The sequence below is a fragment of the Carcharodon carcharias genome, chromosome 8 (assembly GCF_017639515.1).
Source record: "Carcharodon carcharias isolate sCarCar2 chromosome 8, sCarCar2.pri, whole genome shotgun sequence".
In the NCBI taxonomy this organism is placed as follows: domain Eukaryota; kingdom Metazoa; phylum Chordata; class Chondrichthyes; order Lamniformes; family Lamnidae; genus Carcharodon; species Carcharodon carcharias.
In genome coordinates this window covers 157,705,702-157,732,787 of record NC_054474.1, presented here as the reverse complement: position 1 = coordinate 157,732,787, position 27,086 = coordinate 157,705,702, and the positions used below count along the sequence as shown (strand labels likewise).

The following is a 27,086-nucleotide window of genomic DNA, read 5'->3' as shown; positions in this document are numbered from 1 at the left end:
TAAAAACAGGTGCATGAATGATTGGGGTTGCAATGAGTTGGGCAGCAAAAGAAAATTAGGGGAAGTGTCTTTTTCTTTAATAGGTGACCACTCAAAAATGCAGGTTTTAACAGCCCACAAGAGTTGTACTAAAATCCAAATTGAATGGACCTCTTTTGCAAAGTATTCTGCTCACACGCCAAATGATGTCTCCTTACCTGGCTTAAACTGAATCCTAACACCAGCATCATTTTGAATCTTTTTTATCATTTCACCATTTCTTCCTATTACAATACCAACAGCAAATCTAGGTACAGCAACCTGGAGGTGGGGGAAAAGAGAAAGTTTTAATTCCACACACATTCTTGTAAATTGGTCTTTACAAATGTTTAGCATATCAACTCAACCTACTTACTCCGATTAGTGGAATGACTGTTTAACCCAACAAAACCATTTGCTCCTTGACAGATCAACTAATCGACTTGCTTCTTTGTAGAACTTCACAAACAACTAATTGTGACAACCAAATATGCCAAATCTACAGGACTCCTGCATTAGAATTTTATCTATCTCATCATAGATTGTATCTATTCTCCACTTCCATTCTGAAGGCATGGACTCCTTCTGGGTCACAGCTCCATGAACTTTCCGACATGATTATTCATGACAGTAATGAGTACTGCCATCGTTCAAACTTGAGGCATATCGAACAAGCCCAATTCTGTCCTTACCTGACATCCACTTCAAGCTTTGGGCACTGTATAGAGATCAGAAGCAGAAATCCTGCCAATTTGCCACTCATTAGCCCAAGATGCATATAATGCTTCTCCTGGCAAAAGATTAGCTTAACACACACTAGGAATTGCATGTTGGATCTTCCTGGTTTGAATAGTTTAGATGCGCACTGAATACTCTCCCAGGAGCCATTGGGGAATTAACAAGGCTGGGCTGATAAATATTCAAAATATTGTGCAAAATTCTCAAAAAAAAAAATCTCTAACAGTTAAACTCTCGTTAACAGGATCTGGATAAATTGATGTGTGAGAGAACTGCAGCTATTTTCAAATGCATTTAAATCTATATTGATGGGGATAATCCAAAGTGTGCACCCCAAATGTATTTCAATAGTTGTAACATGGTTATACATAACAGACATCTGTCAGGTGAATCATTGTCTCTCCTGCAAACATAGACACTGCAACCATGATGCCTAGAGTATGGGCAGCGAGTATAATCTGGCTGTCTGAACTTGAGTGAATTTACTGGCATGAAAGATCCAACTCATGCCATCAGGTAAAAACAACAGTTTCATAACTAATGATGCAATATAAGCACAGGGTGCTCCATGCAGTAAGACGCAATGCAGCTGCAACGGAATGAGAAGTCTGCCCAAACATCATTCGAAAACATTAGAAGCCTACTATCACTTCAACACAAGCAGCAGTTATCCAGTACTTACATCTACACTATTTCCTCCCATTCTGGAACCATATTCATTCCGCCTGAAGTCACCTTGATCTTTATCTCTGATTATTTCCAAGACCATCTCTTTTGCTTGCTGGGGGTGGGGAGGAAAGGCAGAGAGGTTATTGGAGGTGATCAATCATTTGTATGAGCACTGTGCGTGCGAAAACAAATCATCACATATACATTAATTGTAGCTTTCAAGACTGTGCCATGATCGAAAAAATAAAAATTCATTTCTGCAGCCAACGTTAAATAAAGACAGAATTACAAAGCCATGAAGAGTTACATGAGAGCTCTCACTTGCATTTTCAGTGCTGGAAAGTCAGAAATCAGCTCAGCTAAAGTACTGTACTTTTTGTTTGGTTCCCCTACAGTGTTCTTGATCTTTGTCAGAGCAGATTCAAACAAGGTATTCCAAAGGAAGCAGTAAGCAAGCCATGTTGCTCACAATAATGATAGAGGAACAGAAATGAAACAGCTGCCCAAATCGTAATTGGCAATTACATATTCCAGGATATCAAACTTTGTGGATGGGTAGTGAAGGGTTGAAAAAAAAACACAGTACCGGAGAAAATGTTTCATAGTACTAGAGCATTGGAATTTAAACAGAGAAGTGCTCCAAAATAGAACAGCTTTGGACTGATCCAAGGAATAAGTAAAGGTTCCAGTCACATACAGGGCATGTATTATAGAATGCTCACTCGTGAAAAGAAAAGAGAATTCAACATTTGTGGGAAAATTAGAACCATCGATGTAGATTTTAATTCTCCAAATAAATTAGACAGATAACGAAAACACTTGGTGGAAAGGGAAGGTCTCTGCTGTAGGTTCAGGGCTTCTTTTAGTCAGTATATTGCTTCAACAGGGAGGAAGCATGACTGGCTCTAGATAATGAAGTGGAGCCAGTAGAGTTCTTAAAGGTAGGTAAACATTTGGGTAAATATAATCGCAATACAATTAGGTTCAAAATATGAATAGAAAAGGCAAAAGAAAAAGTTACGGCCAAGGTCCAAAGAAAACACTACAACAAGAAAGAAATCTTGCTCAGATTACAGGGAAGAAAAAAAATGGCCAATTGAATCACAGATTAGCAATGGGAATTATAAACAGTGGTAGTAGACTGTGGTAGTGCACTGGTCAGACCACACCTTCTATACAATGCTCAGGTCACAAATATTAGACACATTCATGGATTAGAGGTAGCACAGAGGAGAGCCAAAGGGGTAAACAATGTCCAAGGTAAGACAGGAGAAACTTGGCCTTTGCATGAAGGGTCTGAGGGGTGAAGATATTATGAGGCTTATAAATCAGTAAGACAAAGGCAAATCCAAAAACTCTAGCTAAATTCTAAAAGAGGCACCAGTTCAAATTAATAAAATACAAACTTAGGACAGGAATCAGAGATTGTTCTCCACACACAGTAAATAATACATGCGATGGACTCCTGGATACAACACTGAAGACAAAGTCTAGAATCATTTAACAGACAATTGGATACCATAATGAAGGATTTGGGTCTTTCTGGTGAAAGATTAGCTGAATGGCGTTCCTCACTCAAACAGAAGGAAGAATGCAAAGAGTAGGTGCAAAACAGTAGTCTCATGACCAAAAAAGATGTAGTGGGCAGTGTATTCTGGGGTCACTTATTTTCTATATACATTAACGAACTACGGAATTGAAGGAACATTGAAATTTGATGATGATAACAAATTAGGTTAGCATGATAAACTGCAAGTCAGATTATGAATACAGGAGGAGATAGAGGCAAACAAAACCAAACTAAATGGCAGATGCATTCAACATAGAGGACATAAGAAATAGGAGCAGGTGCAGACCATACACACCTCAGTAGCCTGCTCTGCCACTCAGTATGATTATGGCTGATTTTTTGCCTCAGCTCATTTTTCTGTCTGTTTCCCATATCCTTTGATTTTGTGACAGACCAAAAGTCTGTCTATCTCAACCTTAAATACATTCAATGATGGCACATCCACAACCTTCTAGGGTAGAGAATTCCAAACATTCGCCATACTTTGAAGAAATTTCTCCTCATCTTAGTCCTAAATGATTGGCCCCTATCCTGAGACTATGTCCCCATGTCCTAGATTTCCCAGCCAGGGTAAGCAACCTCTGTGTCTATCCTGTCAACCCCCTTCAGTATCTTGTATGTTTTAATAAGATCATCTTTCATTCTTTTAAACTCCAGCAAGTATAGGCCCGTTTTACTTCTCATCCCTGGAACCAATCAAGTAAACCTTCACTATAGTGCCTTCCAGGTCAAATATATCCTTCCTTTGATATGGAGACCAAAACTGCACAAATTGCTCCAGGAGTCATATCACCAAAGGCCCATTCGTTTGTAGCAAGGCTTCCTTATTCTTGTACTCCAATGCTTTTTCAATAAAGGCCAACATGCTATTTGTCTTCCTAACTGCTTGTTGTATCTGCACACTAACTGTCTTACTTAAACAAGTACACCCAAGTATCCCTGAACAACATTTAGAAGTTTCATGCCTTTTAAAACATATTCTGTTTTTCTATTCTTACTATCAAAGTGAATAACCTCACCCTTCCCCACAATATACTCTATACATCACCTTACTGCCTATTCACTTAACCTGCCCATATATCTTTGCAGCCTCTGTGTCCTCACTGCTTACATTCCCACTTAAACTTTGTAACGTCAGCAAACTTAGATACACTACTCTCTGCCTCTTCATCCAAATCATTGACACAGATTGTAAATAACGGAGGCCCTGGCATTGATCTTTGCAGCACCCCACTTGTTACAAACTGCCAACTTGAAAACGTTCCATTTATCCCTACTCTCTGCTTCCTGTCCATTAACTAAATCTCCATCCGTGTTAATTTATCATGCCCAACTTCATAATCCCTTATCTTGCCTACTAACCTTTAAATGGCACCCTATCAAATGTTTTTTGGAAATCCAAGTATACTACGTCTACTGGCAGACCTTTATCTACCCTATCAGTTACATCCCCGTAAGACACTAATAAATTTGTCAAGTAAGATTTCCTTTTCATTGATTCAAGGTGACTCTGTCTGGTCAAACAATGATCAAAGAAATGTGTATTAGTACATTTTGGAAGAAACAAAACAATCCTGAAATAGTTGAGATTTTAAGTGCAGCGGAGGAATCTCTGTGCATTCATATACAGGCCATTAACAGCATCAGCACAAGTAGACAAGGCCAAAAAGGTAAACAAAACTCCTAATTTTGTTAATCTACAGGCTTAGTGTAGAAATGCTAGGAACCAATGAACTAAAATGAGATCTTAGCAAGCCTGCAACTGCAGTATTGCAGACAGTTTTTGACACCCAAATGAGAATGAAAGATTGCATCTTTGAATAGAGACTAGATATTAGGCCTTTTGCACTAGAAGGGGTGACCAGATTTCAAGGTCTTTATGATGCTAACATACTGATGGAATGCTTCCACAGACTGGTGAGATTGTAAGAGGACAGCAGTTTAAGATAACCATATAAATAATTAAAGGATGGGCAAGAAATACAGGTTGTGTATCCTTTATCTGAAACCCATCAGGTGGATTGCGTTTTGGTATTCAGATATTTTTGGTTTTCAGATCCAAGGTAGGCCTATTTACATTACAATAGCCTAAGCCTAGGTTAGCTATAGTCTACAAATACAAGGTTGTTTCTCCATTTTCCAACTCTCTCTCACCCTGTTTCTTACCTGTTAACACTTATTACATTGTGATATATTACATTGCTTTATTAACATACAAATTAGTTACATAGGCATTCAAAAAAACATTCAGTTTTTGGATGTACGGATAAAGGATATTCAACCTGTAATTTCTCTAGAGGATAGTTAGCAAGGAAAACTGCACGCCACAAAGCATTGTTGAAGCAGGATCCATCAATACTTTTACAGGGGAATTTAGGTGGTTGCGTGAAAAAGATAATTAGAAGGCAAATGGAAGCAAAGGGGAAAAGTGGGATTATATGAGTGATTCATGTATAGGGAAAAAAGCACCAGCTGATAGACCAAATAGGTTGTTTCTTTGCTGTAACATTAAGATTCTATGTACGTGGTAGTCTTACTAGGCTGCTTAATTTACTGGGACTGGCAGAATATCTCTCTAAGTCAGAGGAATTTTGTGCCTGCATGCATGGAAATGTATTAACAGCCTCTGATATGTATGTACACAGGGTGCGGGGAGGAGCCTAAAAAGAGCAGAAATGAGGGAAAGTTTCACGCAAAATAATTTCCCGTCATTTCCATGGATAAATTTGGGAATAAAAAACTAAGAACTTCATATTTACCCCAACACATCAAGCTATCTTTTCAGCTGAACAACCTAGGGCCAGCATTCTGTACCCATTTCAGGTTTTCAGTCTCTGCAGTTTTGCTCATCCCAACCTGACAGAAATAACATTGCGCCTATTCTCTCCTTGGCACAACATTTGCAGTTTCCCATTTTACCAAGTGAAAGGCAAAGCCAGCATTGACATGGTGAAATGGCAAGCAAATTAAAAATGGCAATGGTTATTAAGGAAAACAAAGTCAGTGTGCCCCTGAACACTCCGGCTCAAGGCTTTTTAGAGTTAGGTTAGGTAAACAATTTTAACGCGCATATGCTGAGGTACACTGGGATAAATTGCACAGTGGTCATACGCTAATCAACTCTCCCACTGTCTCAATGAGGGATACAGAGCTCAACTCACCTGTACTTTGTAAGGATCTCCTGTAATCCTCAGTGGTTTGTCTGCACCTGTGGGAAGTGGTCCATCCTGAATCATTATCATTTTTACACCAGTTCTTTCCTGAAAGAGAAAAAAAGATAATTCTCCCACACACCAGCAATGTTAAAACAAAGCTTTGCATGTCCATTTGGCCAGTCATCTGGTTAACTTTAACCAGTGGTGTTTCTGGTTATGGGCTTTTAGATTCTCAACAATACAAATCTACCCTCCAAGGGATAAAGTTGCTCAGGATTAAACAGGTTGGTGGATTTAACACTTATTTGCCATAAAAGGAAATGCACTTGTCATTAAAAATGATCACCAAATAAATAACTGTTCTCAGTACAGGATCGCTGAGAACCAAATAAATAGGTGGCCTTGCGAAGTTTCATGACCTGTGGCTAAACAGCCACATAAAATTCAGCTAAATGTACCAAATTATGCAATATAGTTGTGTACATCAAGTGTATCATAATTTCTGCTCTGACCAATTTTCCCACAAGATGCATCCAGAGAAAGGACTATGAAGATTCTCAGTGTTCTTTCAATCTCAGCAAGTCAAAACTCATATAGGTCACATTAGGTACAAAGAACTTTCTCCTTTTTCTATACACTCTGCCTACAAAGCGTAGTTTCAAAATAAATAATTGAGCATTAACACCCTCTCCTCAAGAGTACTGCTTTGCACACTTGCTAGTATAACAATAGACTTTATGGATAGCCTCTAACAAATGGGACAAAGTTTAGGTAAAGCAATACTGGCACTTAACCCAAGATTCCCTCATCCTTGGGCATACAGCTGACAATTGCATTCTCAGACCCGTGTTTAAAAGATTGATGAGGTGCCTGGCATCTCGAGCTGGGTTGCTATCTTTGTATTGTCATTTCTGGGATGTGAAAATACGACATCACTTGGGCTGCCAGTGGTCCTCCCACATTCACTGGCTGTTCACTGAAAATGCTGACCAGGGGTTCCTGCAAGCCAAGGCATGTATAATGCGGTACAAAAACTGAATTACCTGGAAAAACCTCAGCAGGTCTGGCAGCATCGGCGGAGAAAAAAAGAGTTGACGTTTCGAGTCTTCATGACCCTTCCACAGAACTGAGCGAATATAAGGAGAGGGGTGAAATATAAGCTGGTTTAAGGTGGGAGGGTGGGGGGGAAGAGAAGTTGGGTGGGGGGGGTGGTGGTGGTGGTTGTAGGGACAAGCAAGCAGTGATAGGAGCAGATAATCAAAAGATGTCACAGACAAAAGAACACAGGTGTTGAAGGTAGTGATATTATCTAAATGAATGTGCTAATTAAGAATGGATGGTAGGGCACTCAAGGTACAGCTCTAGTGGGGGTGGGGTGGAAAGACTAGCGGAGCATAAAAGATTTAAAAATAATGGAAATAGGTGGGAAAAGAGAAATCTATATCAATTATTGGAAAAAATGAAAGGAAGGGGGAAGAAGCAGAAAGGGGGTGGGGATGGAGGAAGGAGTTCAAGATCTAAAGTTGTTGAATTCAATATTCAGTCCAGAAGGCTGTAAAGTGCCTAGTCGGAAGATGAGGTGCTGTTCCTCCCCAACACAACCTGGAGGAACAGCACCTCATCATCCGACTAGGCACTTTACAGCCTTCTGGACTGAATATTGAATTCAACAACTTTAGATCTTGAACTCCTTCCTCCATCCCCACCCCCTTTCTGTTTCTTCCCCCTTCCTTTCGTTTTTTCCAATAATTGATATAGATTTCTCTTTTCCCACCTATTTCCATTATTTTTAAATCTTTTATGCCCCGCTAGTCTTTCCATCCCACCCCCACTAGAGCTGTACCTTGAGTGCCCTAACATCCATTCTTAATTAGCACATTTGTTTAGATAATATCACTACCTTCACCACCTCTGTGTTCTTTTGTCTGTGACATCTTTTGATTATCTGCTCCTATCACTGCTTGCTTGTCCCTACAACCACACCACGCCCCCCCACCCAACTTCTCTCTCCTCCCCCAACCCCCCCACCCAACCTTAAACCAGCTTATATTTCACCCCTCTTCTTATATTCGCTCAGTTCTGTGGAAGGGTCATGAAGACTCGAAACGTCAACTCTTTTCTTCTCCGTCGATGCTGCCAGACCTGCTGAGTTTTTCCAGGTAATTCTGTTTTTGTTTTGGATTTCCAGCATCCGCAGTTTTTTGTTTTTATCTCTATGTATAATGCGGTGTTCATTCTCCTATGCCTGGAGATGAGAAAAAATTTTCCCCAGAAGGTTGTGAATCTTTGGAACTGGAGAATGGTGGAGGCAGAGTCATTTAATATTTTTAAGGCAGAGGTAGATAGATTCTTGACTAAGGTTATCGGGGGTAGGTAGAATTGAGTTGAAGCCACAATCAGATCAGCCATGATCTTATTGAATGGCAGAGTGGGCTCGAGGGGCCGAATGGCCTACTCTTGCTCCTGGTTCGTATGTTCGTGGAGTCCATTTGGAAGGATTCCCCACTTCATCAGAAATTTCTGAAACAAATAGCGAAAGGTATGTTTTAATGAACCAAAAAGTGAAGTACAAGGCCCATTTTTAGCCTTATCTTGGAAAGTATCCCTTAAACGCCACAAGCCTTATTTGTACCTATCCAAGGGATCCTTGTTGTACAGTATTACAACAATGTTTATTCCCCCACTGTGAATACGTTTATGTTTATAACTGCCACAAAGGATGATAAAGTGTGCACGGCAATAATTAGATTGCAAGTCTGTAACCTAGCAGGCACTAAGGAAAACTCTCTCAAGCCCCAACCAGATATCATTGAGCAATCCTACTTAAGCACCTTCAGGTACTTGCAGCTGTGCAGAGTGAGCTGCAAGTGAACCAGTTTCGTATGGTGCATTCAAATCTATTTTTTTAAACAAATAAAACTACTGTTGGGTCAACCGTGGCTCAACTGCTAGTACTCTCACTAATTCAGAGAAAGTCATGTGTTCAAGTTCCACTTCAGGACTTGAGCACAAAGATCAAGGCTAACACTCCATTACATTATTGAGGGAGTGTGGCACTGTCAGAGCTGTCGTCTTTCGGATGAGACATTAACTGAGGCACCATATGTTCTCTTATGTGGACTTAAAAGATCCCGTGGCATTATTTTGAAGAGCAAGAAGTTTACACTTGGTGCATTGGCCAATTTTAATCCTCAATCAACACCACAAAAACAGATCATCTGGTCATTATCACATTGCTGCTTGTGGGATTTTGCTGTGTTACCTACATTAGAACAGTAACCACACTTCAAAAGAAAAATCCATTGACTGTAAAGCACTTTGGGAAGCCCAGTGATCATGAAAGGTGCTTTTTTTTTTTTACTTCTTTGGGGGATGTGGCATTGCTGGCAAAGCCAGCATTTGTTACCTATCCCTAATCACCCTTGAACAGAACATTTCAGAGGACAGTTAAGAGCAAACCACATTGCTATGGAATCACATGTAGGCCAGACTGGGTAAAGACAGCATATTTCCTTCTCTAAAGGGCATTAGTGAACCAGATGGGTCTTTAGGTCAATCAATGAAAGTTTCATGGTCACCATTACGGAGACTAGCTTTACATCACATTTTAATTGAATTTAAATTCCACCAGCTATCATGGTGGGATTTGAAGCCATGTCCCCAGAGTATTAACCTGAACCTCTCGATTACTAGTCCAGACTCATTACCAGTATTCTACCATCTCCCCAATATAAATGCAAGTTTTTTTCTTTTCACTAAAGCTGCTCGTTAGGAATATGTACTTTTTTTTTTCTCTTTCCTCTGCCAGTCCAAAAACAAAGGATTAAAGATAGTCAACTTCATCTACAAAACTTCGTTTTGCTGAATGTTATAGAACAGCGAGGACTGGTTTAGATGGAATGATGCTTTCATAGGGCATCATATAACAAGTGTCAGCCAACCACCTATGTTATTATTCCAAGACTGAGGTTTCCACTATTGTTGGAGGGTGTGCAGCAATTTCTCAAAGCTGTAAGAGGGCCAGAAAAATAAGGCAATGGGCCAAACGCCAGGAGAAAATATGATGCCGCAATCAGGCGTGTCCAAACACTGGTTCATGGCCACTTGCAGCCTACAAGCCCAACTATCCAGCCCACTGATCTCAGGTAACTTGGTTCTATTATGTAATGCATACTGGCTGATTCATGTGCCCTTAAATTTATGGGACTGGAGGTTTCCAAAGAGCTGTTCTTAATACCTTCACCCATTTTTGTGGATAAATCCTAAATCAGAACACTAAGGTCTGTTCACGTTGGAGACTTGAGACGTGTGCAAGTGAATGGAAGAAAATTAAAACAAATATGCAAAGTGCTTCACAGACACGGGATTACTTTTGAAGCGGTTATGTAAGCAACCACAGCAGGCAATTTCTGCACAGCAAGAACCCACAAGCAGTCCAGTTTATTGGATATGGTTGAGGGATAAACACTGACAACAAGGAGAACTCATTTGCTCTTTGAATAGTACTGTCTCAGCAAAGGCATGGTTGACCATCTCAGGCAAAAGACAGCACCTCCAACAATGCAGCACTCTCCCAGAACTGCACTCATGTAGCAACATATATGTTTAACTCCTGCAGTAGGGCTTGAACTCATAACCTTGTAACTGAAGAGGCAGGATGGTTGCATTACATAGTATTCACAGCAAAGAGAAAGGCCATTCAGCCCAACAGGTCCATGATTATATTTATGTGCCACATGCACCTCCTGTAATCCTTCCTCATCTAATCTCATCACCATATCCTATTTCTTTTACCCCCTCACGTGTTTATCTATTAACACCTGAAATGCAACTTTGCTAGTCATCTTTATTACTCCTTGTGGTAGCAGGTCCACATTCTCACCAGACTGGGTAAAGAAGTTTTCCGGAATTCCTTATTAAATTTAATAACTCTCTCATGTTTTTGGTCCCTAGTTCTGCTCTACCCCATAAGTGGAAACATGTCTACCTGTATCCTTTTGACCCTTCACAATCTTAAAGACCTCAATCTTGACAGTCCTCAGTTTTCATTTTTTCCAGAGAAAGGAGCCCCAGCTTGTTCAACCTTTTCTGATGGTTACATCACAGCTCTGGAATCATCCTAGCAAATAGTTTATTAACACTGTCCAATGCCTCTATATCCTTTCTATAATATGGAGATCAGAACTGTCAGAGTACTCCAAAGTGTGATCTAACCAAAGTGCTATACAACAGTGATTTAGTGTTTGTATGTGTTGTGAAGTTGTTTGGACTGTGCCTATGCAGCCCACAAAGAGCATGGACACATATGGAATAAAAATATTGGACAGCTGCAAGTAAAATTTCAAGGGAGCATAATGGTTTCTGTCAATATATTATCAATTACATTGTTAAAGTTTGTTGTGCTAATTATATTAAGGAAAACAGGTGATGGTATTTGAACACAAATAGGGGATAGCTGGGACACTGGATGGAGGTGAGGGGCATTGAAATGAACAAAGTCCATAAACTCTCTCAGCAAGGAAAGGCTCTATGTCTTAGTTTTGACCTCACCAACCTGTGTGGGTCCTGTTAAGTTAATGCATGGACTTTCTACATTTTGTACACTTGAATTATGAAAGACCGGATGGTAAACATTCTACCAAGCATAGGCCAAGTTCAAAAAATACTTGAATATATTACGATAAAATACTGAAGTTACAGGTTTGTCACTAATGAAATCAATCTGAATTTAGAGCGCTGAAAATTAAAAATGTATTAGTTAACAACTTTCTGTTAACACATCAGTACTAATGCACTTGAATAACTTGGGTCATAACACTGAATGGACTCTTCTTGTGCTATTCAGATGAATTCAGAATAGCAGGTAATTGTCGGAATGGTATCAGTTTTGAATGTTCAGACAGTACAGGAAAGTTGGACCAGTAAACTGCTGGGTCCAGTAAGTTTTCAGATTTTGAGATCACATAATACATTTGTAGCAATTGAAAATGTGAGATAAAACTGACTCCACCATATTGTCACAGGCTTCTCATACCTGCAATTGTTTAATGGTTTCCCCTCCTTTGCCAATGACAAGACCCACTTTGCTGGCTGGGATTTGGATTTCCTGTATAGCGCTGTTGGAACTATCAATGTCATTGTGAAAGCCAGGTCCGTTCCGACACCGATCCACAATCTGCCCTAGGAGTCTTTTTGCTTCTCTAATTAATAAACCAGCACATCATGGAGATCAGTCAAGTATCTTAAAAGCACAAAACTATAGAATTCAAACAATTTTGCATGACTGAATTAATTAAATTACATTCAACAAAATACTTCACAGAAATGTGATAGTGTTAGACTAATGTAACCCTTTGCTACGGTCGTTTAGTTTTGTTAGCCACTTGAAGATTTTCGTTGGTCAAAATATTAAACAGCTTATTAATTACTTAGGTTCTGGAAAAATTCAGTCCATTTCAGGCAAATAGTTTCAGGAGTTTAATATCCCCACAGTTTGGGGTTTCAATGCCCCAGCACTTTAATGTGCTGTAGCACAGGACATTGATTTACAGCTCAAATTCCACCTATTTTCTCTTTCCTGCCAGGTGGACACATCAAGTAGAAACTGGTGCTGCCTTATACTTTGGAAGGGGAGGGAAGGAACAAGAGGAGAGCACAATTCTCATGCATCTCTCCACAATGATTCAAATGCATCATTGGCAGAGGGCAGGAAATGTGGCATGAGAAACGCTGCTCAGGAATATCAAGAACAAAATATTACAAGCCACACGCAAGCTTGCCATTACTTTTACCAGCTTTTGTGTTTGATATGCCCATGATGTACCATTACTGTGTGGTAAAAGGCATTGACACAAGTCATATGAGAAAAATATTAATCTTTAAACAAACTCTGCAAGAGTTACTGTAAAATCTACACTGATCACACCATTGTTTAAGTCTTGCTTCCCTTATTTCTTTGTTGGCAGTAATAATTTTGCAAATCATACTAATGATAAAGTTGCCTATATTTAAGCTATTATCCTGGTGCAGAGATCCTGAGAGGCAGAGGCAGACCATGATCTGTCAGGTCTTGGAACAACACTGCAGGCCATGCAAGACTTGGCAGTATAGCTGTCAGGCAACTTTTGTCCCTTCTGTTTATACTTGGTTAATCATCACTCAAATAAAGCTAGCTATGCACATTCATGTGAGAAAGTAGATATAACAGTCGTCTATCTTATCTTGCCTGTTTCAACCCTCTGGGGTCAACTAAAGCAGCACCTAAATCGATCTTATACAGAAGTTTAGCAATTCTTCTAGTTTAAAGTGAAATTCAAGTTTTGTCTTTTTGACACTGGAGATAAATAAATGTTGAGGATGAAAAGAATGCAGCTGCTGAAATGATACTCCCAACAGCCTGTAACTGAACATGCAGAGTTGGTCAGGGGCTTCAGCGAAGACTAATAGTATTGGGTCTTAGGTGAATATAATTTGGTCCTCAATAGGTAAAGGTGACACTCAGCATTTTGCCACGGAATACTAGGTCACAAGTTCAAGGGTGTCAAGTCATAACAGTAGGTGTGCTATGATTAATCTCAGCAGCCCAGGGTCTTAGATTGGTTGGGGGTGGGTGAAAGGGAGGTTGATAGGCAAGGCAAGAACATTTGTGGGAGGGAAACTAGATCCAAAGACACAAGAGGGTGCATGAAAGTCCAAACTATACAACAGATTGCACAGCAGCTTAATATATCAAACATACTCAGGAGAACAGAAGACAGACAATACTTACTCTATGCTCTCTGGGGAGCCTGTCAATGTGCAGGACCTTTCTGGGAGACCTCCACTATCTTGCAGGGGTGCAAAAGAGAAAGTTAGCTCACAGGAAATGAGATATGGTGTCACAGTATTACTATAGAAACATTTAAGACATATTTGTCATGCCAGAACAGTATCAAAATTTCACATCAATCTATAAATAATGGTAGCAGGACTACAATATCTTAAGACAAACAAATGCATTTTAAGAGACTTGTGAGGTGTATGAATGTATAATTTTTAAAAACAGAAACTTAAGATAATCTAATCTAACAGCCAAGTGCTTACCAGGCGCAATCTGAATTTTGCAGCCAGATTCCATCTGTATTCGAGATATCTGTTCTCCTCCCCTGCCAATTACTGAAGGGAGCAATAGTAAAAATTGGAGTCAATAGAAGGACGAGATTATCAACACTGCCTTAAAGAGAAGCAGCCCTGCTCTAGTCTATATGGATGGATTTGAATATGACCTGCCTAAAGATGACTGGGGTTATGCCTACATAGTGCATTTAATGCAAAATATATAGAACATTGGAACTGTCATCTATAAGGAACAATTGAGAGTTATTGCCATTACATGCAAGTAATTTTAAACAAGCATTTCAACAGTAATATGCTGGGGCGCAAAACAGAGGATGCTAGTTGATAGCTCAGAAGTGAATATTCAAACCACAACGCACCCCAAGCTGAAAGTTTCACCAATTCTTCGGTGCAGCAAAAAGAACATCCCAGCAATAGAAGAGGATGACAAAGTAGGTTGCCTCATAGGTAAACACTTCCCAATTTGAGATGTAGAAGTGTTAACCTACATATGGTTCACATGAGCTAAAGGAGGAAACTTGGTGGCTTAAGTAAGGTGGGGGTGGGGGGGGTGAATAAGCAAACATCTAAACAGTATAGAAACACTAGGTAAATTCAAAATTTTGCCTTCTATTCAACCCCCATATGGTCTAAAATAAATCTTCTCTGGCAGCAACTGAGTTAAGTGAAACATTGTAATCAGATACATGCATGTGGATTCCATTCAATTCTGAACTGCAGTTTATTCAGGCAAAATGGGCATATTGTCAACCAAAACAGAAAATGCTGGAAAAGCTCAGCAGGTCTGGCAGCATCTGTGGAGAGAGAAACAGAGTTAATGTTTCGAGTCTGTCAGAATCTTCTTCAGAGCTAAAGAGAAGCTTTAGCTTTAGGTCTGAAGGGTCATATGGACTCAAAACATTAACTCTGTTTCTCTCTCCACAGATGCTGCCAGACTTGCTGAGTTTTTCCAGCATTTTCTGTTTTTGTTTCAGGTTTCCAGCATCCGCAGTATTTTGCTTTTATATTGTCAACCAAACCGCTTATTATAAAAGTTACTAAAAGTAACAATCCCGTAGGTTTATACAAATGTATTTTGTAATCCACTTAAAAGCTTCTCTCCCTAGCAAAAATCTAAGCAGGGAATCCATTGCCAGACGTCAACAAATATTGCCCTATAACTAACCACTATGTGTACAAGGACCACCAAGGATGACACTCACTCCAATTAGGTAAACATCTCTATTGGGTTCAACACCTCCCTAGAAAGGCTATTCTATGAAAGGTCATCAACCTGAAATGTTAACGCGATTTGTCTCTCCAAAGGTGCTGCCAGACCTGAGTGTTTCCCAGCCTTTCCTGTTTTTATTTCAGATTTCCAGCATTCACTGGATTCTGCTTTAATTTCCCGAGACAGTGAAGCCAAGATCAGCACTGGATTAATGCCCGCCAATTATTCCAATTTTGCTGCACTGAACTCACATCTTATCAAATTACTGTTTTTTCCCTTTTTAAAATGAAGCATATAACCACTGACTGAAGTCCTATGTTCATCCTAGTTTGCATAGCAAATTGAACACATGTATCTCACCCCAGTCACATTCTGAACAGTTGATGAAATCAATAGGGTATGAGGCAAGACACAGTGTACAAAAAAAAAAACAGCCTGGACTTTGTTCTTCTTCCTCCTCTCATGCATAAGTCACTGAATCACCAGATTGACACCTTTCACTACGTCGTATACAATACCAATCTAAATCAGAATGGTTACAACCAGGAGGCTATTCAGTCTAGTGTCTGTGTTGACCCTCTGAAGGAGCAATTCACCTTGTGCCACTCCCCCGCCTTTTCCCCATGGCTTGACAAATTTTTTCTTTTCAGATAATGATCCAATTCCCTTTTGAAAGCCCAGATGATCCTGCCTCCACCACACTCAGGCAGTGCATTCCAGATCCTAACCACGCGCTGTGTGAAGAAGTTTTCCGTCATGTCGCCATTGCTTCTTTTGTCAATTACTTTTTACCTGTACCCTCCGGTTCTTGATCCTTCCACCATGGAAACAGTTTTCTCCCCATCTACTCTGTCCAAACCCCTGATGATTTTGAATACCTCTATCAAATCGCCTTTCAACTTTCTCTTCATGAGAACAGTCCTAACTTCTCCAATCTTTCTACTGAACTGAAGTTCTTCATCCCTGGAATAATTTTCATGAACCTTTTTTGAACTCTCTAGCACCTTCATATCCTTCCTCAGGTATGGTGCCCAGGACTGTATGCAATACTCCAATTGAGGCCAAACAGATGTTTTATGTATGGTCAACTTCCTTGCTTTGGTACTGTGCCCCACAATTGATTAAGCCCAGGATGCTATATGCTTTATTAATCATGTTCTCAACCTGCCCTACCACTTTCAATGATTTAGGCACACATACACCACACACAGGTCCCTCTGCTCCTGCACCCCCTTTAAAATTGTAGCCTTTAGTTTATATTGTCTGTGTTCACTTGATACTTCTCTGCACTAAATTTCATTTGCTACTTGTCTGCCCATTCCACCAACCTCCCTAAGTCCTTCAGTCCGAAAAATATGTCACCATTACCGTTTCCTGTCACTCAACCCCAATTTTATATCCACATTGCTACCGCCTCTTTTAATCCATGAGCTATAACTTTGCTCACAAGTCTTTTGTGCATCATTTTATCAAGTCTTTTGAAAGTCTACATACAACACAACAGATTACCCTCATCAACCCTCTATAACCTCATCAAAAGACACAAGCAAATTAGTTAAACACAATAAGGTAACTCTCCAGTTAAAGATTACTTTCTGTAGTCTTTGCTTCCGCTCCATGCCCATTCTTTCTCACCCTACCCAACTTCCTAAAAGGAAAACAGCCGAGGTCAAGAACCTGCCATGCAGGCCAACCTAGAGCATGAAATCATGTTTTATCATTCTTCAGCAGCTTTATGCATCATGTAATGATCAGGCTATCATTGAACTTCAAAACAATTCTTATTTCACCCAACAAATTTATGGTAACCAAATTCCAAGCCAATTTGCACTGTCGAAATTTGCACTGTTCCAATTTAAAAAAAAAATACATGCAACTCTGCAACAGGGATCCAGAGATTCTGCATGCCACAATGAGAAAATGTCAATCCAGTATCCTGAGATTATCAGCATAATTAATGCTTCACACAAATAACATTTTGCACATGTTAAAATGTCATTTACTGTGTTGAAAAAAATAACCTGCAACTTAAACCATATATATTGTCCAAAAGTTTCATACTTACTGAATCCAACCATCTTATCAGGCACTTTGTACTCTTCAGACATTATAGTCCTGAAATAAAAAATTTAAAGGATGCAGTTTACAGGAACAGATTGGAATATCCTTGTTTACATGCACATCGTAATACCAATAAAACCCAAGGAACTGGATATTCTTCTCCACAATTGGGCCAAAATTACATGACCAGAGGTTATTTCCAGGTTTTCATCACAATAAAAAGGGCAGCAATTTTAAGGAAAATAACTAGTTACTCTCAAACTGACCATTTTTCCCTTCTAAACTTTCAAGACTGTGACTCTTTCCGTCAACAGCAGAGCTGACTTTGGCAGCCCTGGATATTGGTGGTTTTGGGGTGAGGATTGGAAAAAGACTGAAATCAGTTGGTTTGTTTCTCTGCTTTGAGCAACCATCTGGCCTTCATTCTATATTTCTTTTTATTGAGTTCTGTTCTCAGCTGAACTAAAGGAAAAATTGCAGCAGACGACCCAGTTTTTATCCCTATGCTCCACTATGTAGGAACCTAATGGCTTTTTCATTAATCTCACTAGAAAATATTTTGGGGTGGCCAGGGAGATTTTTTTTTGAGGGGATGGTGAAAGCAAGCAAGTGGGACACAGGCATGGTGCAAAATTGTCTGTTCAAGCCATTCAATCCCAAAACGTATGCAAACATCTTGCAAATGCATAAACATTACACCTTAAGAATAATCATAACTGTTAAATCTCCACAATCCCACTGTCTAGTTACAATGCACTTTTTGGAACTGGAGGAGATACTGACTGCCACACCCATACATTTAATGTAACTAATAGAAGCTGTGTGGCAAAGCATTTATGCCAATATAAAAATTTGCAGAGGTGCTGCAGAGAGAGGTGCAGTACATTTCTAAGCCATTTCACAGCTTGGAGATTGTGAGCCTATGTTAATTATGGATAAATCACTATATTGTCATGATATTGGGTGGTTCTACATTCACACACTTTCTAATGGAACCATGTGTGACAAAAGCAAGGGATCACATACAAGAAAAAAATTCTAAAATTATTTCCACTTTTAGCGTCTGGTACCAATTGCTCTGGGGAAGCTTGAAATTGTATAAAATACTTGCATACATACTATAGACAGATACACAATAATTACAACAATCTGTTACTTACCTTTGATGCACCATTCCCCCAAGCTGGTTCACTACTGAGAAAAGGGAAAGGAGAATTAAAGTCTGAAAGCACAAATACTCCTCGTGCAGGTTTCTCCTGTAGACTCTTATTCTGGTGTTAACACACAGGAGTACACTGAAGCAGATTCCAGAACGGACCTTATTGAATGAGGCTATCGATTAACGGTACCATAACCGTTACTGGAAGTTACAACCTGCACACAGTTCAACAGCAGTTACATAGGTAGCTTGACAAAAGGCACAGTGTAGATGGAGACATAACATTATCAAGAGATAGTGATAGACTAAATGAATGAGCAAAATTGAAAAATTGATTTCAATGTTGGCAAATGGACGGTCATCCACTTTGGACCTAAATAGGATAGAACAGAGTACTTTCCAAAATAGTGAAACGCTAGAAACAGTGGCAGATCAAAGAGATTTGGAGGTCCCAATCATTAAAAATGTTATGAACAGGTACGAAAACAATCAAAAAAGGCTAATGTCATGCAGATTTTTATATCTAGAGGATGAGAATACAAGAGAGTAGAAGTCATGTTTCAGTCATACAAAACCCTGGTTAGACGACAGCTGGAGCAGTGTGTGCAGTTTAGGGCACCAAGTCTAGGAAAGATATATTGGTTTTGAAGGAGTGCAGCATAGGTTTACCAGAATGATATCAGAAGCTAAGGGGTAAGTTATAAGGAGAGATTACACAAACTATTGGTGTATTCCCTGGAATTTAGCAGGTTAAAGAGTGATTTAATCAATGTTTTCAAGATATTAAAGGTAACATACAGGTAGATGGAAAGAAACTATTTCCACAAATTGGGGAGTCTAAGACTAGGAGACATAGTTTAAAAATTAGTCAGACTGTTCAGGAGTCAAAATAGGAAACACTTCTTCATGCAAAGGATGGTTTGGAACTCTTCTACAAACAGCAGTTGTTAAATTTAAAAACAGAGATTGATAGATTTTTGTTAACCAAAGGCATTAAGAGACATAGGGAAAAAGGCATATGGAGTTAGTTCACAGAACAGCCATGATCTCACTGAATGGTGGAACAAGCTCAATGGGGCTAAATGGGTTTCTTGTGTGCCTACAAAATAAGTGTTATTTCTCACAATATCGCTATAGTATTAGAATAACCTGCAGTCAAGTGTGATATGCCAACTGGAATGAGTACCTTGGCTGGCTGTATCCACCTAGGCAACATCAACAACTTGGCAGGCCCTTTTGGATTAGGAGCACCAATTTAAAAAACAATGAACAGTGAGAATTGGCACAGCAAAGCTCTTACTTGTCACCTAAATAACCAAGATAATCAGCTGAGGACAAACACAACCTTGATGATCACTTGCCCCTGCTAGCCATTATCTATGCAATACATTTTTGTTACATACAGCTTAGGGTATAGTTCTGCCACCTTTTTACTACAACCCTCTACAAAAGTCATGGAGTCAACCAGACACAATGCCTTGAAACACCTACTAGACAAACTCTTAAGAATGGACTGAGCTAATTCCATTTTGAGCCAACACATTTGAAGATGAAGGCATTAGAATATCAGAGAAGTAAAGTGACTGCCCATGCAGCTAAATTTTCAGATGCAGCAGTTTAACAGAAAAAGTAACTCTTGCTATAAAATACTTCAAAGGGAAGACCTCAGTATAACGAGGAACAGCTACACACCTTTACTTATGATAAACAGCTTAGCGCCAACCAAACAAAAGCATTCCCTTTCCAATCCCCCACCTAGTTTGGCAGATCAAATGTGCTCAGTACAGCTGAAAGATGTCACAAGGGCACCCACAACTGATTCTAAACATTCTTCCATTCATACTACTGCTTCTCCACTAGCCAGTGCCAGATAGAGAGAAACAATTCACAAAGCAGGTCGACATTAGTAACAGGAAATGCCACAGCTTTGAAAGCCAGCTGAAATAGAACTCCAGAAACACCAGAATTGAAGTGTGATCAGCAACTATTTTGTAGTTAGGTATTACGGCCATTTCTAATTCATAATGGGCAAGACAGTTGCCTGAAACTGAAAGCAAGGCACCCCCAGCTATAAATGCAAACAGCCTCTCCAGCTGTCTGCAGTGGAAGATGCATTTAAAAGTTAAGAACATATTTTTATGCAAACATTTTTTAAAAGAAAAAAGTGAGAAGGCTGAAGGTTGAAAAAAGATACTTGTGCATAAATTTCAAATCAAGGAATGAGGTGAAAGGCAAAGCTTGATAGCAGAGAGTAGAGATTTTAAAAAGTGAGTTTATCCAACAACTTGCATTCAGAAAGAGCTGTTAACACAGAAAACCATCCAAGGCATTAAAGAGGCATAATCAGAAGAAAATGGACCCCCAAGCCATAGGAAGATATGGGAACAAAGACTGAACATGGCCTTTAATTTGAAAATAAACCCAAGAGACAAGCAATTTCTTACTGCAAATCTGAATCAAATTTGTCTGACACTGTAAAAACAGCAAGCAAAACACAACTGTGCTGCATATGAACTCAAATGATGAAAGATATTTAAAATTGCCATGGAAAACCGCTAGCAATACTACGATGAAATTATTCTGAAATAGGATAGATTTTAAAAAAAGCTCCATTAGACTTCTAAGGAATGCCCAAAAATGATACACTGGGAAAGGAATCAGCAGAAGAGTGGCATTATATTTCAATTCCACAGACTCAGGTCAACTGGGCAGATGATTTATAAAGAGCAGAGTTTATAACTTCTAACTACAAAACAAAGACATAAAAACAGTTCTTTGGGTGGTGGGAGGAGGGGAAGACGAGAGAGGATTTGAACAAAAAAAACATTGAGCAGCAATCGTTTAATAAAAACATTATATTGCAACAAAGCTATAAAGAAGAAGAAAATACTCTTGCTTCCTAATGCATTTTGTTTAACACTCTCCTGTTTGATCACCCTGTGCGTGCCTCTGGATGTAGCAATGTTCCCACAGTACTAAACAAACTACTGAAAGCACCAGTGCTTCCTGGTCACCAACAGAGTGCCTGAGTGCAGTGTTATCAGACCAGCAAAGCAATTTTGTGGATATATCATTGGGGGAGATATGGCAACCAATTGGGAACAGTGACTTCAGCTTCCGTGTGTGCATCTGCTTGGCTGCCATAGAAATGGTCCCACAGTTTATATATCAGGCATGAATCTGGTGCTTTGGAACTCCTTTTTGAAGTAGTTCTGCCACTAAATGTGCCACTAATAGATCACTGTGCTTCATATTTGCCATTTCCACTAATCAACACTATTAAGATTGACATATTTCATAGAATTTTAACAACACAGGAGGTTTGGCCCATCGTGTCTGCACTGGCTCTCCAAATGAGCATTATGACCTAGTGCCATTGCCCAACCTTTTCCCTGTACTCTTGCACATTGTTTCTATTCAAATAATCATCTACTGCCTTCTTGAATGCCTCAATTGAACATGCCTTCACCACACTTCCAGGCAGTGCATTTCAGGCCCGAGACACTCGTCGTTTACTTGGAACCATATTTTCACTATTTTCTCAAAAGTGCAGTTTTAGAATTGTAGGGGAAATCAATAAGTCTAACTTCAGCATTTATTTAGATCATTCATTGCCATATGTTATTTTCAGAGACCAGTTTAACAGTGACTGCCAAAGGTCAAGAATAACTGTATGAAACAACATGCCTGCAGAATTTTTTTTATTCATTTATGGGATGTGGGCATCACTGGCTGGGCCAGAATTTATTACCCAATCCGGATTGCCCTTGAGAAGGTGATGGTGAACTGCCTTCTTGAACCACTGCAGGCTATGTGGTGTACGTACACCCACAGTGCTGTTAGGGAGGGAGTTCCAGGATTTTGATCCAGTGACAGTGGCTTGGAGGGGAACTTGCAGGTGGTGCTGTTCCTATGTGCCTGCTGTCTTTATCCTTCTGGATGGTAGTGGTTGTGGGTTTGGAAGGTGCTGTTAAAGGAGGCTTGGTGAGTTCCTGCAGTGCATCCTGTAGATGGTACACACTGCTGCTACTGTGTGTCGGTGGTGGAGGGAGTGAATGCTTGTGGATGTGGTGCCAATCAAGCAAGCTGCTTTGTCCTGGATGATGTCCAGCTTCTTCAATGCTGTTGGAACTGCACTCACCAGACAAGTGGAGAGTATTCCAACACACTCCTGACTTGTGCCTTGCAGACGTGGACAGGCATTGGAGAGTGAGGAAGTGAGTTACTAGCTGCAGAATTCCTGGACTCTGACTTGCTCTTGTGGCCACAGTATTTATATTGCTAGCCCAGTTCAGTTTCCAGTCAATGGTAGCCCCAAGGATGCTGACAGTGGGGGACTTAGCAATGGTAATGCCATTGAATGTCAAGGGGTGATAGTTAGATTCTCTCTTGCTGGAGATGGTCATTGCCTGGCATTTGTGTGGCATGAATGTTACTTGCCACTTGCCAGCCCAAGTCTGGATATTGTCCAGGTCTTGCTGTATTTGGACATGGACTGATGCATATGTTGCGTTGGGATTTCCCTCACCAGTCATCAGGCCAGATTGTGTACCATTTGTCCTTCATCTAAAAATGAAGGAGCAACTTGCAGATGTTTTGAAATAAGGTACATTTCGGAGCTAAATCAGTAATTTTTTCACTTCATATGAAGACATTTTTTCCTTCAAGGAGATGCATTTTTTCATCAACAGCAAACTATGCGGGCAGCCTGTTCCTACCAGCTTTGTGAACTACCTCAAACTGACAACCTCTCTTGCACTTAAACATTAGATCCAGAGCAGTAAAATGCAGGGGAAAAAATACTGAATTCAAAAAGTTTTCCAAGGTTGTTCTTTGTTTTATGCTGTTGATGAAGGCAACAGTATTAAGAGCCATGAGGAGACTGCACAATATATTTTGTTCCAAGGTTGACTAATAATGAAAACCTATTAATTCAAATTAATTCATTAAAGGTTTAATTTTATTGCAGTTTTATCTCCCTGTTATTACTGTGTCAGCCAATGATAAGTGGAGGTCAAGCATACACGGGATGACCAACAAATTCACAGCAGAGCAAGATGCACAGGAAGAGACAACCTACCATCACAGGTTGTTTAGTTTCCCCTAACCACACCTCCCCTCCACCAAACTCCTTTGTAAAAATATGTTCCATAGGGAACACAAAACAGCTTTTCCTGGATCGTAGGGCATGGATTAAAAAGAGAGCACCATCTCCCTTTCCTGTGTTCATTTATGCCAAGCATCACATTGGCTGTGTTAACCAGTATGTAATTTGTCTGCCATAATTCTCAAACTTGCTGTTTAACAGCATACAATTGTTAAGCCTTGTCTAAGTTACACCACTATGGGAAGTACCTGGCCTCCTTACAGTAATCTTATAGAAGCTTGAGATTTGTACCAATCCATCAAGAAGCACAGGTACAAACTAGAGTACTACAGCTCCAGTTTTTCGTGCCATTCTTGTTCTGGTAGGAATCTAATTTAAAAAGTAACCAGCAAAGATTATGCAAAGGGAGCACAAAGTACTTCTAAAATCAAACAGTTACATTAAGAAAAGAAATACTGTCAGCAACACGCTGGCTTACCCCCGTCATCGAGTGTCCGTTTCTGAGTCCCATAGCCATAGACTGCAGGATCTACCACAGGAGTGGAATTGTTCAGATGTGTCCCAGCATCTATTTTAGCAGCAATCTTCAACAGAGAAGGAGGGGGGAAAAAAGAAGTAACTTAGCAGGTTAAAAACAAGTGCAACATTTAACAACCCTTCACATTGGAATATTCTGCTTTATAACTCGAATTTGGCTTTAATACAACATGGTACCATTCAGGGTAGTGCAACTCCAGCAGAAAAGAGCCCCTTTGCTACTGCAAGATTCACCACATTCAGAGTCAGATACAAGTAGCAGCAAGTTTGAATTGGAGACGGTGGTGGAAGAAGGATGTGCAAATGAGACTTTTAAAATTTGTGGTGGGGGCAGGGGCAGCGGTGAAGCAAGATAGAAGTGCTCAGGAGAGGGTTGCAGGGCATAACAAGGTGGCTGAAGGTATTGCCATCAGTGGTGAAGTGCAAAGAGAGAGGAACAGACAGTGGATCAGTTAGTGAAGACTGAGGCCTTGAAAGGATCTATAGGCAAGGTAAGAATTTTAAAGTTGATGTGCTAAGTGATGGAGAGCTAACAACAATCAGCAACGATAGGGGTGGCAGAACAGGACTGGACGTGGGGCTTTGTGTCGTCATTAGGCACTGGAATAATTCAATGTAATGATGTGCTTTCCTCATCTCTTTGATCCTTCAAAACTGGTTCAGTGCCAGTTTAGTAAACTATTCTACACAGAAATAGTTAGCAACAAATCAGTATAAATGTTGCAAGATTCCAGGTAGCATTATTTTGACATATGCTATATACAACACTAAACATTATTCAGAAATTACAAATGCAATTATGAAACAAAATATAACAAAGCACCTGACAGGCCTCATGGACAATTCCAAGTGGAACAGTCACAACAAGCAAGATCGAGTGTTTTGACAAAAATGGCAAGTCACAGTTTTTATAAAAATAGAGAGGACTTAGGTTTGGGGGCCGGATTGGTGATGGGGGTTGAAATAGAGTGCTGGCGATATTGACTGTGGTCAGAACATGCTGCAGGCCTCCACAAGCTTTGAATGTTTGTCCATAGGGAGCCCAAGCTCTGCCAAGTGCATTCCATGGCCAAAGTAAAAGACAAGTTCAATGGAAGAGCAGGATTTCTAAGCGATGAGTAATTGATAATTTTGCTCGCACTGGTGTGTGGTTATGACTGGCTTCATAAAGTTACTTTAATTTGGGACACAGATTATTTAGCTAACCATATAAACACTGTGACTACAAGAGCAGGTTAGAGGCTAGGAATCCTGTGGTGAGTAACTCGCCTCCTGACTGCCCAAAGCCCCTCCACCATTTAGAAGGCACAAGTCAGGAGTGTGATGGAATACTCTCCACTTGCCTGGATGAGTGCAGCTCCAACAACACTCAAGAAGCTTGACACCATCCAGGACAAAGCAACCCGCTTGAATGACACTCCATCCACAAACATTCGCTCCCTCCGCTACCGACGTACAGTGTGTACCATCTACAAGATGCACCGCAGGAATTCACCACTCCTCAGACAACACCTTCCAAACCCATGACAGCTACCACCTAGAATGACAAGGGCAGCAGATACATTGGAACACCATCACCCTGGGAATTCCTCTCCAAGTCACTCACCATCTTGACTTGGAAATATATCGCCCATTCCTTCACTGTCACTGGGTCAAAATCTTGGAACTCCCTCCCTAACAGCACTGTGGATGTATCAACACATAGACTGCAGCAGTTCAAGGCGATAGCTCACCATCACCGTCTCAAGGGCAAGCAGGGATGGGCAATAATAAATGCTGGCCTAGTCAGCAACACCTACATCCCATGAGTGAATAAAAAACACTACTGGTGTAAATCAAGTGCAGGATTTCACAAAATTGAAGTTCAACCAGCAGTGGACTATTAAGGAATCTATATAATCAGAAGTGAGAAAATATGGACTGCACTGGAAAGGTCATAATGCAGATAGAAAAGGGGGTGGGGATTGGTGGAATCAGGACAGAGGGCAACATGGAGAGAAGACATTTCAAATGGAATTTCTATAGAAAAGGACCATGCTGACAGCTAATGATCTTTTCCGGTGTCAAAAAATTGTTTTCTGAAAGGAAATATACTGAAGAGTTTAGAATTCTCAGAATACTGAGGTGGAAATATTCCACCCACCATCCATACAATAAATGCTGAATATATATATATATATATATATATATATATATATATATTGCAGCTGGTTCCAGGGCAATCATTTTAAGAGATGTTTCATTACACTATGCAAGTACAAGCTTGTAAGCCTTGGTCTGTTATTGGCAATGGGGAAACATTATGTAAACATGGAGGGACACTGATCCCTGAATGCCAGCCAGATTTGGCTGAACACATGGTATTTGAACGTCTGACAAATTAGTGAAAGGAGATTTTTTTGCCATTGTCTTTGGGAACACTGATTCATATCTGGCTACATGACCAGAATATACTGGCTGAAAGACATTAACCAAGCTGATTTAGATACATTGTACGTAATCACGTTCCTGAAACAAAATCAAAAATTGCTGGAAAAACTCAGCAGGTCTGACAGCATCTGTGGAGAGAAAGACAGAGTTAACGTTTTGAGTCCTTATGACTCTTCATCAGAACTAAAGAGAAGTAAAAACGTGGTGAAATATATACTGTTTAAGGGAGTGAGGGTCAGGTGAAGCTGGATAGAAGGCCAGTGATAGGTGGAGGCAAAGGAGAGATTGCAAAAGATGTCATAAAAAGGTTGAAGAGG

General features: G+C 40.0%; 1 protein-coding gene across 5 annotated transcripts in view; it reads right to left on the bottom strand.

The window, feature by feature from the left end:
* fubp3 (far upstream element (FUSE) binding protein 3) overlaps positions 1-27,086 on the bottom strand; it is a 92,525-nt gene that overhangs the window by 38,873 nt on the left and 26,566 nt on the right. For all 5 annotated transcript variants that reach the window (XM_041194492.1, XM_041194493.1, XM_041194494.1 and 2 more), the window contains exons 2-10: positions 24,281-24,386; positions 18,697-18,730; positions 17,541-17,590; positions 14,233-14,304; positions 13,919-13,976; positions 12,185-12,350; positions 6,157-6,255; positions 1,439-1,537; positions 198-300 (exon numbers count right to left, since the gene is read on the bottom strand). In XM_041194492.1, the coding sequence (XP_041050426.1) occupies positions 198-300; positions 1,439-1,537; positions 6,157-6,255; positions 12,185-12,350; positions 13,919-13,976; positions 14,233-14,304; positions 17,541-17,590; positions 18,697-18,730; positions 24,281-24,386 (787 nt within the window). The remainder of the gene's footprint in view (positions 1-197; positions 301-1,438; positions 1,538-6,156; positions 6,256-12,184; positions 12,351-13,918; positions 13,977-14,232; positions 14,305-17,540; positions 17,591-18,696; positions 18,731-24,280; positions 24,387-27,086) is intronic.